At 44.7% G+C, this 15,468-nt stretch overlaps 1 protein-coding gene across 1 annotated transcript in view; it reads right to left on the bottom strand.

The window, feature by feature from the left end:
- snap25a (synaptosome associated protein 25a) overlaps nucleotides 1-15,468 on the bottom strand; it is a 78,868-nt gene that overhangs the window by 21,677 nt on the left and 41,723 nt on the right. Inside the window, exon 4 of the mRNA XM_061746455.1 lies at nucleotides 1,076-1,124. Coding sequence (XP_061602439.1) covers nucleotides 1,076-1,124 — 49 coding nt within the window. The remainder of the gene's footprint in view (nucleotides 1-1,075; nucleotides 1,125-15,468) is intronic.

Here is a 15,468-nt window from a genome sequence, read left to right as displayed (position 1 = left end):
TTAGATCTTTAGAAAAGTCAGTTATTTGAGGTCAGAGTTCAGCACGACGTCCCAGGCGCCCACTCATCCAGCCAGCCTTCGCAGCTAGAGTTTGACTGCCAACCTGCGAGAGCAAAAGAACCCGAGAGACATCATGAGTGGATCGTGGTCGCAGGAGGGGAGGCGCTCTCGCGCCTGTGACTGCACCGGTGTCCTGGTGCAGCTGAAGGTCCTGCAGGGTTTTTGGGTTTTTCCAGGCGGAGAGCCGAGGGAGTCATGTGGAGCACGGAGTATGTTTTTATAATTAGTTCCTCACTAGAATACCTATTTGATGGTACATGCACTCTAATGCTACTCAATATGGACGTGCAACCAGGGATTGTACAAATCAGTATGTGGGTTGAAAGATGAGCGCTTGAATATTTATATATAGGGTAGACGGCCTGTTTAAACATGATGGGTTCTGCAGGGCTTATTGATTAGACCGTGGGGGGAGTTGATTCTTTTGTGATTCTTGTTTTTGAACACAAACAATCAGCCACAGGAACAAACAGTAACCAGCAGGTTTCTTTGTGGGTTTTTACTGCTTCTGGCTTTACATATCATTAACTGGATCTATGGATGTTTGGCACTTTACAGATTTCTCTCGCCGTGTTTCACTCTTGGCTAAGAACATAAAATAAAATAAAGATCAAATGAAAAGAAAAGCTGGTGGCACATTAAAAGCAGTTAGGCAAAAAAAAGAAAAAGAAAAAGTGAGCAAAAGGAAATAAAAGTTAAAGGAAGTTGGAAGAAAAGGTCCCGGGGTGATCTTGCACCCGTCACCAATCAAATAAAACATGCATCAAATCAAAGACCAAAATCTGAAATTAGTGTTGTAAACAAAAAACGTTGTCGGGGAGTAAAAAACAAATTAGTTTGAAAAATGCATTTAAATGAAAACAAGCAGTTGCATATGAAACAATTCACAAAAGTTTCAATATCAGACATTTAAAATTGATTCTGTCATCTAGAATATAAACATGATCATATTTGTATTGATTACATAAATATTGCATCAGTGTGATCATCCCGATCAAAGCTACATTGATCTTACCTCCCTGCTCGTCCAGCATAACCAGAGTCCTGATTCCGGCATCTTTGCTCTACTCCCGGAGCAGCGTCAGGCGGGGCGGAGGGGCAGAAGAGTGGACGGAGGAAAGTAAAAGTAAAGGTCAGCAAAGAGACAACAAGATGACCAGAAAAATGAGCTTTGGTTTTCAAAATATTCTTCTTCTGGTTGAAAAGTAAACCTCCAGTTCAGCCTGATCTCGCTCAGTCGAGATCGAACAAAAACAAAACAAGCCCCCACTATGATGCCGCCACCACCGTGTTTGACTGCGTAAACTTCAGTTTCTCGTCAGATCAGAGTTTCTTCCGTCCGTCTGAGAGTTATTCGGGTGGATTTTAGTCAGCTCTCATTTGGGCAATCACACTCCTGTAAGTACGGACCGGCTCCTGCCTGGCCTCTCTGCCATAAACACCCGGGGTCGTGGAGAAGTCTTTATCTTAAGTTGTTGGTTACCTAAAGCTGGGCATACACTGTGCAATATTTTAAATCGTTTGATTCAGCCCCATCTCACACTGCACGACTAGATCGCTGAGTTCAAAAGTTCACAGCCCACGATTTATGTTCTCACACTGTACGACCCGATGCTCTGATGCGACCCGTCTGCCCACACTATATGTTCATAATCCTCCCGTCGGACTTCTGTGTACTGGAACTCGGTTTTCGGCCGGTTTTGGGGCAGGGGTGGGCTGTGCCCACCCAAACGTGCGTCCTGCCCACCCGATCAAAGGTTATGGGGATCCTTTATTTTTATATATTTGATATCCCAAAATATCTGTACCGTTTCTGATTGGGTGGGCACTGCGCATCATTTTTAGACACAACAATGAACGCATACCGCAAAAGTTGTGTCTCGGCGGAGGGACCCGGCGTCCCAGCAAAATGAGCACAACAGATAAGAGAAGTGTTCAGAACAGTGCACAGAGCACACACTAAAAGTTGATTTATGGTTCCACGTTACACAAACGCAGAGCCTACGGCGTAGGATACGGCATAGGCTACGGCGTAGGCTACGCGGCGATGCGCCCCGTACGGTGCGGGTCGCCGCATACCGTACGCCGTATGCGTATGGTTGGGCAGACGTGGGAAATGCTGTATTTTTTTTCTGCTATTAAAACATGATTTGTAATGTGAATTTGCAACACTTTAAACTACAAATAATAGTTTTTGACGTGACATCAGAGATTGTGCATACTCTCTGCGAAAGGATGAGGCAAATCGGGTCGTAGCACGACCAGGATTTCAAACACGTTTGATTTTCTTACGAGCACACGATTCGTGATCGGGAACTCGTGGTGAGGTGGTAATCTCTCGTCGTGAGGTGTTAATCTCTCGTTGTTACCCCACGTTTACTGCACGAGGCACGATCAACGATTGGGTCGGAATCCGGCCCGATCCAAAAAATAGTCGCACGACTGGAAAATCGGCTCAAAACGAGCCGATAATCGATGTGTATGCCCGGCTTAAGGTATGTTATCTAAGAAGTCAGGCGTAGAGAGATCCGTTCTTCCAGTTTAAAATAACGTCTGTAACTTCACATGTGGAGCCTTTAACTGTGGTGGAAATGCTCTCGTGTTCGTCCCCAGATCTGAGTCTCAGATATCTTTTATTTTGGTCATTTGTACATCTATCCTGATTTTTATTTCTAGAGAAAAATAACCAGAAGTTGACTCCACCTATGGCTCTCACCTCGCAGCTCATACAGTTTGTGCAGCAATTCAAACCTCAAAACAGTGCAGGAGTGTTTGAAACCTCTGGGTTTGTCTGCTGGTTTACCTTCCAACGCTCAGACTTTTATTTTCAAGCCTTCCTGACTGGGGATCATCTGAGTCGGCGTGAGCGTTCAGCAGAAAAGCTGCTCTTGACTGACGGATGGGATCAAACTGCTGATGCTGGTAGAAAGAGTTTGGGAAAGGCCTTTTTCTCCTTTCTGCCTCAGAGAAAAAGCTGCTCTGCTCCAAGATGAAGCCCCTGGCTCCACCTGAACGGTGTGTTGGTGAAAACACCTCCGTACGCCTGCATGCCAGGGTGCACGGACACGCTCCACGACACACTCTCCTTCCCCCTGCTCGCTCAGCAGTTTGGAAACGCTGCACTGATGCTTGAGAGGAGCGGACGGAGTCGTGATAATATAAATAAACCTTTAACTCGGTCGGCCTCGGTCTGAGAGCCGTCCCGAGGTGGTTGAGAGAGTCGTCCCGAAGGGAGAGAGAGTGATACTCTGCCACGATCCCACAAAGGAGCAGAAATGGTTGGAAACAGCCTCCTTCTCTCAGAGCCGGGCTCCAGATCTGGTTCTGTTTTGTCTCAGCATCTCCGGCGCTACGTCAGGGCGGGTCGGACTCCTCTGGTACCGCAGTCACTGGCAGACGTGTGTTTTTGTGTCGTTACAAGGAACCCAAAAGACTTTTCAAGATCAGACTCAGGCTGTTAGCGTGAACATGGACCTACGCAGTAGGAATGGGTGATATTTTACCGTTCACGATAAACCGTCAAAAAAAATTCCCCACGGTAAGAATTTGTCATCTTGCGGTAAAAATGATAAAGGAAGGAAGGAAGGGAAGGAAGGAAGGAAGGAAGGAAGGAAGGAAGGAAGGAAGGAAGGAAGGAAGGAAGGAAGGGAGGAAGATGAAAGAAGGAAGAAGAAAGAAAGAAAGAAAGAAAGAAAGAAAGAAAGAAAGAAAGAAAGAAAGAAAGAAAGAAAGAAAGAAAGAAAGAAAGAAAGAAATGAGCCTGAAAGGAAGAAAAAAAGAAAGAAAGAAAGAAAGAAAGAAAGAAATTAGCCTGAAAGAAAGAAAAAAAGAAAGAAAGAAAGAAAGAAAGAAAGAAAGAAAGAAAGAAAGAAATTAGCCTGAAAGAAAGAAAAAAAGAAAGAAAGAAAGAAAGAAAGAAAGAAAGAAAGAAAGAAAGAAAGAAAGAAAGAAAGAAAGAAAGAAAGAAAGAAAGAAAGAAATGAGCCTGAAAGGAAGAAAAAAAGAAAGAAAGAAAGAAAGAAAGAAAGAAATTAGCCTGAAAGAAAGAAAAAAAGAAAGAAAGAAAGAAAGAAAGAAAGAAAGAAAGAAAGAAAGAAAGAAAGAAAGAAATTAGCCTGAAAGAAAGAAAAAAAGAAAGAAAGAAAGAAAGAAAGAAAGAAAGAAAGAAAGAAAGAAAGAAAGAAAGAAAGAAAGAAAGAAAGAAAGAAAGAAAGAAAGAAAGAAAGAAAGAAAGAAAGAAAGAAAGAAATGATGATGAGATAGATTTATAGTTACAAAGGTGGAGTTGAATTAGTCTTTTTTTCATCGTCATTTTTATCGTTATCGGGATAAATGCCAGAAATTATTATTATTATTATTATTATTATTATTATACATTTTTTAGTCCATACCGCCCATCCCTACTACGCAGCTCAACCCATCAGTCACTATTACAGGAATATTCATGTTTGTTAACCCACTGTGAAGGGGATCAACCACACCAGGGTCCATCACGTCTGTACTAGTGATCGATTTCCAAGGATCCATATTTCTATTTGCTCTTCAGAAAAAAAATGCTTATTGTGGTTTTCTAATCAAATCATTTCCTCCTGTCGGCACTTCTCGCAACCTCCCTGGAAAACTTCACATTCCTCTTATTTTCCTTATTTTCTCCCTTAATGCTTGTTTCTTTTGATTGTGATTTCTCCTCCTCTCCATCTCTCCATCCGAACTTCCTCCCCTCGTTTCCCCTCAGCAGAGCTGAGCTAAGATACGTCACTGCTGATCGCTGTGACCTTGAGAGCTGCAGGCCGTCAGGGAGCCGCCCCTTCCTCTCTCCATCCATCCATCCTCTCTCATCCATCCATCTTCCCTGCATCCATCCATCCTCTCTCCATCCATTCCTCCATCCATCCATCCTCCGCTCATCCATCCATCCATCTATCCTCCCTCCATCCATCCATCCTCCCTCCCTCCCTCCCTCCCTCCATCCTTCCTCCCTCCCTCCCTCCCTCCCTCCATCATTCCTCCCTCCCTCCCTCCCTCCCTCCATCCTTCCTCCCTCCCTCCCTCCCTCCCTCCATCATTCCTCCCTCCCTCCCTCCCTCCATCCTTCCTCCCTCCCTCCCTCCCTCCCTCCAACATTCCTCCCTCCATCCTCCCTCCCTCCATCCTTCCTCCATCCTCCCTCCCTCCATCCCCCCCGTCTGCCTCCGTCTCAGTCCGCTCGCTGGCGTTTGCTCATTTCCTAATAATAATAATAAACTGATATCCAGGCTCTCTCTCCTCTGACTGGTGGTTCAGTAAGTCCCAGTGACAGCACTGACGGACAAACACTCAGACCACAATAATAATGTTTACGCTTCAACTTCATCTCCGTAGTTTGATTATTGCATGACTAAGCTTGTTTTCCAGTCCGAAGGTTGTTCAGGAGTCCTTGGCCGGCGTGCCGGCGTTGGCTGGGATAAAAGTATCTGCTGGATGGATGTAACGTTGATTTATCAGTTAGACGATCAGCACTCCAGCTGAACCGTGAGAAGAGAGTCTGTCTGCCACTCACAGAGTCATCTGGTGTTGTTGGAGTGTCGACGAGAGATCACAAACATTCAACTCCAGATCCTTATGATGAACTTAAGAATAAAACTCTCACGTCTGCTCATGAGCCACAACACGGCTCCCTCTTCACTCTTCACTCTTCCCTCCAGCTCACACGGGAGAAAACAGGCGGGGAGTAAATGTGCGCAGCTAAGATGGAGTTTGATCCCGGACTTTCATAAAAAACATATCTTTTCTTTTACTAAAATTAAAAAAAAAAATAAAAAATATATATATACATATATATATATATATATATATATAGTCTATATAAGTAAATATAAATATCAAAAATGTGTTGATCACTGTTACTTCTGCTTTACGTTTTTGCAAAACAAACCACATTCTTGGTCAAGATTCAGATTTAAAGGTAGGGTAAGCGATTTCTGGGAACGTGAGCACTGACCATCCCCCGGTGGTATAAACCCAACTGTCCCTTTAAATGTCTTTTCATTATTTCTGTAATGCACTAATTAAGCTGATGCTGCTATGTTGCCACTCTTGCACTTTAACCATGTACAAGCCAGCTGTTTTACTGTTTATTATTTATTAGGGCCCGAGCACCTTCAGTGCGAAGGCCCTATTGTATCTGTAGGAATTCTTCGCGTTATTAGGGCCCGAGCACCTTCAGTGCGAAGGCCCTATTGTATCTGTAGGAATTATTTGTATTTTTTTTATTAGGGCCCGAGCACTTGCAGTGCGAAGGCCCTATTGTATTTGCAGGAATTTTTAGGGCCCGAGCACCTTCAGAGCGAAGGCCCTATTGTATTTGCAGGAATTTTTATTATTATTATTATTATTATTATTATTATTTTCCTGACAAAGTGAAGGCCTTTTTGCCCCCCTTAACATGCCCAAAAAGTCACCAAATTTTGCACCCTAGTCAGGCCTGGCGAAAAATTTGATATTTAAAGGTTTGCATTAATGGGCGTGGCAAAATGGCTCAACAGCGCCCCCCAGAAAACTTTGTGCCTCAAGCCCCACGATACGATTTGACGTACATGCACGAAAATCAGTACACACCTGTATCATGGGACAACTTAAACAAAAGTCTCTTGGGGTCATGCCCGAAACCGAACAGGATGTCGGCCATTTTGAATTAGTCGTGTCATTTTGGCGAAATTTATGCCATTCCTTCGAAAGTTAATTCAGCCCGAACCGTAACGTGCCCCCAAGTGTGTTATACATCAAAATGTGCGTCTCCATCCTGCGACAACACGCATTACTTTTCTCTTTCAAAAGCGTTACCGTGGCGGCGCTAGACGCCAAAAAGCGCGCCCACCCTTCATCTGATTGGTTCAACAGAAAAAACTTTGTGCCTCAAGCCCCATAATACGGTTTGACGTACATGAACGAAAATCGGTACACACCTGTATCATGTCGCAACTAAAAGAAAAGTCTCTTGGCGCCATGGCCGAAACCGAACAGGAAGTCGGCCATTTTGAACATTCTGAATTAATTGCGTAATTTTGGAGCAATATATGCCATTCCTTCGAGAGTTAATTCAGCCCGAACCGTATCGTGAACCCAGATGTGTTATACATCAAAATGTGCGTCTCCATCCTGCGACTACACGCATTACTTTTCTCTTTCGAAAGTGTTACCGTGGCGATGCTAGACGCCAACAAGCGCACCCCCCCTTCATCTGATTGGTCCATATTTGATAGTTCCCCAAAAGGCACCAAATTTGGCATGCAAGCCAGGCCTGGCGATACATTTGATATTTCATGGTTTGCATTAATGGGCGTGGCAAAATGGCTCAACAGCGCCCCCCGGAAAACTTTGTGCCTCAAGCCCCACAATACGGTTTGACGTACATGCACGAAAATCGGTACACACCTGTATCATGTCGCAACTTAAAGAAAAGTCTCTTGGAGCCATGGCCGAAACCGAACAGGAAGTCAGCCATTTTGAATTAATTGTGTAATTTTGGCACAATTTATGCCATTCCTTCGGCAGTTAATTCAGCCCGAACCGTAACGTGTACCCAGGTGTGTTATACACCAAAATGTGCGTCTCCATCGTGCGACACCACGCATTACTTTTCTCTTTCAAAAGTGTTACCGTGGCGACGCTAGACGCGAAAAAGCGCACCCACCCTTCATCTGATTGGTCCATATTTGATAGTTCTCCAAAAGTCACCAAAATTTGCATGCAAGCCAGGCCTGGCGATAAATGTGATATTTCATGGTTTGCATTAATGGGCGTGGCCTAACGGCTCAACAGCGCCCCCTAGAATACTTTTCTCTGCCATAACTTTTGAATGGTTTCACATAGAGAGTCGTGGGTGGTGTCATGGGACTCTGTAATGAGTCCTTAAGCTTCGTTGGCCTTAATTAGCCCCGCCCCTTCTTGTGATTGGTTGTCCCGATTTTCTGCTATAACTTTTGAATGGTTTGACATAGAGAGTCGTGGGTGGTGTCATCAGATTCTTTATGGAGTCCTTGAACTTCATTGGCCTGAATTAGCCCCGCCCCTTCTTCTGATTGGTTGTCCTTTTTTTATAATAAAATTGCTGCGAGCCGCCAGTCGCTCTCGCGCTGACTCCCGCTTCCTGATCCAAACGTCTGCCGGCCCCGCCCCCTGACCAATCAGTGGCGAGTAGGGTGATGACGGCCCCGCCCCCCGACCAATCAGTGGCGAGTAGGGTGATGACGGCCCCGCCCCCCGACCAATCAGCTCCCTGTAATGTGGTGACTTCAGAAATATTCCCGGCTCAGCCCGGTTACAACCTTTGCAGAATGGCTACAGAAAAAGTAATAATTTAAATAGTAGGGTTTTACTAATATTTATAACTTACAAATATTTAAAAAATTAGGAAAAAAAAGTTCCAGACATTTTATCGCTATGTTGGTCTGTCCTAAGCCAGTAGGTCAAATAAAAGGAATAGCTGAGACTTAGCTCAGCCAGATTATTGCGGTCTTTGCTGCCAGAGGTCGAGAGTTCAAGCCTGGCTTGATATGCCAAAAGTTTTGTCAGCAATTTTTGTGTTTTTTTTACATCAAAATGTTCGTCTCTGTCCTGTGACGACGCACATTACTTTTCTCTTTCCCCTTCTTCTGATTGGTTGTCCCGATTTCCTGCCATAACTTTTGAATTTGAGTGGAGTTTGCGCGCGCAGCTCCCGCGGGGGGAGGGGCTGATGGTCAGCGCGGCCGCCATCTTGGTCGAGGCGCCGCATTGACTGCCTGAGATCGTCGGGCGTGGCCGCCATCTTGGATCGGTATCGCTTTAACTCTAGAGCGTTCACTTCTATTGTGGAAGGAGGTGTCTGCATAAGTAAAATAACTATAACTCACTTGATTTTCAACCGATTTTCACGCGGTTTGCTTTGTTACAAACGGCAGACATGTAGCTATGATACAGGATGCTTGATGTACGTTAAATATGCAAGCTTTCATGCTAAAATACGTTCTGCAGGTAGTCACACTTCAGGTATACACACACACACACACACACACACACACACACATATATATATATATATATATATATATATATATATATATATATATACACACACACACACACACACACACACACACACACACACACACACACACAATATACACAATACAAAATACAGTATAGCATATTAATGAATGTATTAATATATTTGAATAACAGACATAACAAGCTTAAAAACAAAAAACATAACGGATGACAGCATACAATTGTCATAATGGAGAAAAAAAAGAAACATTTGGAAGGAGTGTGTGTGTGAGGAATTGTATATTAGTGTTATAAATTGAAATTATATAATAATGCAATCGCTATGATATATAATTTTACAATATAATACAGTCAAAAATATATGAAATGAAGCAACATACAATGCAATAATACAATATGCTATATTACTGGGTACGCTAATATGAAATAACAACATGTAATATAATATGGTATAATAGATTAATATAATATCATACATTCTGGACCATGAGATACAGCTGTCCTGTATGATCGTCGTTCATTTGAGTGATCTGATTTTTTTTTTCATGATTTGCATTAATGGGCGTGTCCTCACGGCTCAACAGCGCCCCCTAGAATACTTTTTTCTGCCATAACTTTTGAAAGGTTTGACATAGAGAGTCGTGGGTGGTGTCATGGGACTCGGCATTGAGTCCTTGACCATAATTGGTGACAATTAGCCCAGTCCCTTTTTCTGATTGGTTGTCCCTATTTTCTGCTATAACTTTTGAATGTTTTGACATAGAGAGTCGTGGGTGGTGTCATGGGACTCTGTAATGAGTCCTTGATCTTCTTTGCCCTGAATTAGCCCCGCCCCTTCTTCTGACTGGTCGTCCCTTTTTTCTGCTATAACTTTTGAAGGGTTTGACATAGGAAGTCGTGGGTGGTGTCATTTCTGATATGCTTATGGGGGGCGGTTGACGTGAGTGCGAGGGCCCGTTCATTGCTGCTTGCAGCTTTAATTAGGGCCCGAGCACCTTCAGTGCGAAGGCCCTATTGTATCTGTAGGAATTTTTATTATTATTATTATTATTTTCCTGACAAAAGGAAGGCCTTTTTGCCCCCCTAAACGTGCCCAAAAAGTCACCAAATTTTGCACCCAAGCCAGGCCTGGCGAAAAATTTGATATTTAATGGTTTGCATTATTAGGCGTGGCAAAATGGCTCAACAGCGCCCCCTTGAAAACTTTGTGCCTCAAGCCCCACGATACGGTTTGACGTACATGCACGAAAATCGGTACACACCTGTATCATGGCGCAACTTAAAGAAAAGTCTCTTGGCGTCATGTCGAGAAACCGAACAGGAAGTCGGCCATTTTGAATGAATCGTGTCATTTTGGCGAAATGCATGCCTTCCTTCGGCAGTTAATTCAGCCCGAACCGTAACGTGCACCCAGGTGTGTTATACATCAAAATGTGCGTCTCCATCCTCCGACACCACGCATTACTTTTCTCTTTGAAAAGCGTTACCGTGGCGACGCTAGACGCCAAAAAGTGTGCCCACCCTTCATCTGATTGGTTCAGACAGAAAAAACTTTGCGCCTCAAGCCCCATAATACGCTTTGACGTACATGAACGAAAATCGGTACACACCTGTATCATGTCGCAACTAAAAGAAAAGTCTCTTGGCGCCATGGCCGAAACCGAACAGGAAGTCGGCCATTTTGAACATTCTGAATTAATTGCGTAATTTTGGAGCAATATATGCCATTCCTTCGAGAGTTAATTCAGCCCGAACCGTATCGTGAACCCAGATGTGTTATACATCAAAATGTGCGTCTCCATCCTGCGACTACACGCATTACTTTTCTCTTTCGAAAGTGTTACCGTAGTGACGCTAGACGCCAACAAGCGCACCCCCCCTTCATCTGATTGGTCCATATTTGATAGTTCCCCAAAAGGCACCAAATTTGGCATGCAAGCCAGGCCTGGCGATAAATTTGATATTTCATGGTTTGCATTAATGGGCGTGGCAAAATGGCTCAACAGCGCCCCCCGGAAAACTTTGTGCCTCAAGCCCCACAATACGGTTTGACGTACATGCACGAAAATCGATACACACCTGTATCATGTCGCAACTTAAAGAAAAGTCTCTTGGAGCCATGGCCGAAACCGAACAGGAAGTCAGCCATTTTGAATTAATTGTGTAATTTTGGCGCAATTTATGCCATTCCTTCGGCAGTTAATTCAGCCCGAACCGTAACGTGCACCCAGGTGTGTTATACACCAAAATGTGCGTCTCCATCGTGCGACACCACGCATTACTTTTCTCTTTCAAAAGTGTTACCGTGGCGACGCTAGACGCGAAAAAGCGCACCCACCCTTCATCTGATTGGTCCATATTTGATAGTTCTCCAAAAGTCACCAAAATTTGCATGCAAGCCAGGCCTGGCGATAAATGTGATATTTCATGGTTTCCATTAATGGGCGTGGCCTAACGGCTCAACAGCGCCCCCTAGAATACTTTTCTCTGCCATAACTTTTGAATGGTTTCACATAGAGAGTCGTGGGTGGTGTCATGGGACTCTGTAATGAGTCCTTAAGCTTCGTTGGCCTTAATTAGCCCCGCCCCTTCTTCTGATTGGTTGTCCCGATTTTCTGCTATAACTTTTGAATGGTTTGACATAGAGAGTCGTGGGTGGTGTCATCAGATTCTTTATGAAGTCCTTGACCTTCATTAGCCTGAATTAGCCCCGCCCCTTCTTCTGATTGGTTGTCCTTTTTTTATAATAAAATTGCCGCGAGCCGCCAGTCGCTCTCGCGCTGACTCCCGCTTCCTGATTCAAACGTCTTCCGGCCCCGCCCCCTGACCAATCAGTGGCGAGTAGGGTGATGGCGGCCCCGCCCCCCGACCAATCAGTGGCGAGTAGGGTGATGACGGCGCCGCCCCCCGACCAATCAGTGGCGAGTAGGGTGATGACGGCCCCGCCCCCCGACCAATCAGCTCCCTGTAATGTGGTGACTTCAGAAATATTCCCGGCTCAGCCCGGTCACAACCTTGGCAGAATGGTTACAGAAAAAGTAATAATTAAAATAGTAGGGTTTTACTAATATTTATAACTTACAAATATTTTAAAAAATTAGAAAAAACAGCTCCAGACTTACATTACTAAATATCGATATGTTGGTCTCTCCTAAGTCAGTAGGTCAAATAGAAATGAGAAGCTGAGTCTTAGCTCAGCCAGAGCGTTCCCGTCTTTGGAGTCAGAGATCAGAGTTCGATTCCTGCAGTATCCAGGCTTTTTTGTCAGCAATTTTTTTTTTCTACATCAATATGTGCGTCCCTGTCCTGCAACGACGCACATTACTTTTCTCATTTAAAAGCGTTACCGCGGCAACGCTAGACACCAAAAAGTGCGCCCACCCTTCATCTGATTGGTTCAGAGGGAAAAAACTTTGAGCCTCAAGCCCCATAATACGGTTTGACGTACATGAACGAAAATCGGTACACACCTGTATCATGTCGCAACTTAAAGAAAAGTCTCTTGGCGCCATGGCCGAAATTGAACAGGAAGTCGGCCATTTTGAATTAATTGTGTAATTTTGGCGCAATTAATGCCATTCCTTCGGCAATTAATACGGCCCGAACCGTAACGTGCATCCAGGTGACTTATACCTCAAAATGTGCGTCTCCATCTTGCGACTACGCGCATTACTTTTCTCTTTCAAAAGTGTTACCGTGGCGATGCTAGACGCCAAAAAGCGTGCCCCCTTAATCTGATTGGTCCATATTTGATAGTTCTCCAAAAGTCACCAAATTTTGCATGCAAGCCAGGCCTGGTGATAAATTTTATATTTCATGGTTTGCATTAATGGGCGTGGCCTAACGGCTCAACAGCGCCACCTTGAATACTTTTCTCTGCCATAACTTTTGAATGGTTTGACATAGAGAGTCGTGGGTGGTGTCAAGGGACTCTGCAATGAGTCCTTGAGCTTCTTTGGCCTGAATTAGCCCCGCCCCTTCTTCTGATTGGTTGTCCCATTTTTATAATAAAATCGCCACGAGCCGCCAGTCGCTCTCGCGCTGACTCCCGCTTCCTGATTCAAACGTCTGCCGGCCCCGCCCCCCGACCAATCGGTGGCGAGTAGGGTGATGACGGCCCCGCCTCCCGACCAATCAGTGGCGCGGAGGGTGATGACGGCCCCGCCCCCCGACCAATCGGTGGCGAGTAGGGTGATGACGGCCCCGCCCCCCGACCAATCAGTGGCGAGTAGGGTGATGAGGCCCCGCCCCCCGACCAATCAGCTCCCTGTAATGTGGTGACGTCAGAAATATTCCCAGCTCAGCCCGGTTACAACCTTGGCAGAATGGTTACAGAAAAAGTAATAATTAAAATAGTAGGGTTTTACTAATATTTATAACTTACAAATATTTTAAAAAATTAGAAAAAACAGCTCCAGACTTACATTACTAAATATCGATATGTTGGTCTCTCCTAAGTCAGTAGGTCAAATAGAAATGAGAAGCTGAGTCTTAGCTCAGCCAGAGCGTTCCCGTCTTTGGAGTCAGAGATCAGAGTTCGATTCCTGCAGTATCCAGACTTTTTTGTCAGCAATTTTTTTTTTCTACATCAATATGTGCGTCCCTGTCCTGCAACGACGCACATTACTTTTCTCATTTAAAAGCGTTACCGCGGCAACGCTAGACACCAAAAAGTGCGCCCACCCTTCATCTGATTGGTTCAGAGGGAAAAAACTTTGAGCCTCAAGCCCCATAATACGGTTTGACGTACATGAACGAAAATCGGTACACACCTGTATCATGTCGCAACTTAAAGAAAAGTCTCTTGGCGCCATGGCCGAAATTGAACAGGAAGTCGGCCATTTTGAATTAATTGTGTAATTTTGGCGCAATTAATGCCATTCCTTCGGCAATTAATACGGCCCGAACCGTAACGTGCATCCAGGTGACTTATACCTCAAAATGTGCGTCTCCATCTTGCGACTACGCGCATTACTTTTCTCTTTCAAAAGTGTTACCGTGGCGATGCTAGACGCCAAAAAGCGTGCCCCCTTAATCTGATTGGTCCATATTTGATAGTTCTCCAAAAGTCACCAAATTTTGCATGCAAGCCAGGCCTGGTGATAAATTTGATAATTCATGGTTTGCATTAATGGGCGTGGCAAAATGGCTCAACAGCACCCCCCGGAAAACTTTTCTCTGCCATAACTTTTGAATGGTTTGACATAGAGAGTCGTGGGTGGTGTCAAGGGACTCTGCAATGAGTCCTTGAGCTTCTTTGGCCTGAATTAGCCCCGCCCCTTCTTCTGATTGGTTGTCCCATTTTTATAATAAAATCGCCACGAGTCGCCAGTCGCTCTCGCGCTGACTCCCGCTTCCTGATTCAAACGTCTGCCGGCCCCGCCCCCCGACCAATCGGTGGCGAGTAGGGTGATGACGGCCCCGCCTCCCGACCAATCAGTGGCGCGGAGGGTGATGACGGCCCCGCCCCCCGACCAATCGGTGGCGAGTAGGGTGATGACGGCCCCGCCCCCCGACCAATCAGTTCCCTGTAATGTGGTGACCTCAGAAATATTCCCGGCTCAGCCCGGTTACAACCTTGGCAGAATGGTTACAGAAAAAGTAATAATTAAAATAGTAGGGTTTTACTAATATTTATAACTTACAAATATTTAAAAAATTAGGAAAAAAAAGTTCCACACATTTTATCGCTATGTTGGTCTGTCCTAAGCCAGTAGGTCAAATGAAAGGAATAGCTGAGACTTAGCTCAGCCAGATTATTGCGGTATTTGGTGCCAGAGGTTGGGAGTTCAAGCCTGGCAATATGCCCGAAACTTTTGTCAGCAATTTTTGTGTTTTTTTTACATCAAAATGTTCGTCTCTGTCCTGTGACGACGCACATTACTTCTCTCTTTCAAAAGTGTTACCGTGGCGACGCTAGACACGAAAAAGCGCTCGTCCCATTCATCTGATTGGTCCATATTTGATAGTTCTCCAAAAGTCACCAAATTTTGCATGCAAGCCAGGCCTGGCGATACATTTGATATTTCATGGTTTGCATTAATGGGCGTGGCCTAACGGCTCAACAGCGCCCCCTAGAATACTTTTCTCTGCCATAACTTTTGAATGGTTTGACATAGAGAGTTGTGGGTGGTGTCATGGGACTCTGTAATGAGTCCTTAAGCTTCGTTGGCCTTAATTAGCCCCGCCCCTTCTTCTGATTGGTTGTCCCTTTTTTCTGCTATAACATTGGAATGGTTTGACATAGAGAGTCGTGGGTGGTGTCATGGGACTCTGTAATGAGTTATTTTGCATCGTTGGCCTTAATTAGCCCCGCCCCTTCTTCTGATTGGTTGTCCCAATTTTCTGCCATAACTTTGGAATGGTTTGACATAGAGAGTC

The sequence above is a fragment of the Cololabis saira genome, chromosome 18 (genome assembly GCF_033807715.1).
Source record: "Cololabis saira isolate AMF1-May2022 chromosome 18, fColSai1.1, whole genome shotgun sequence".
Lineage (NCBI taxonomy): Eukaryota > Metazoa > Chordata > Actinopteri > Beloniformes > Belonidae > Cololabis > Cololabis saira.
This window is presented reverse-complemented; position numbering and strand designations above follow the sequence as displayed.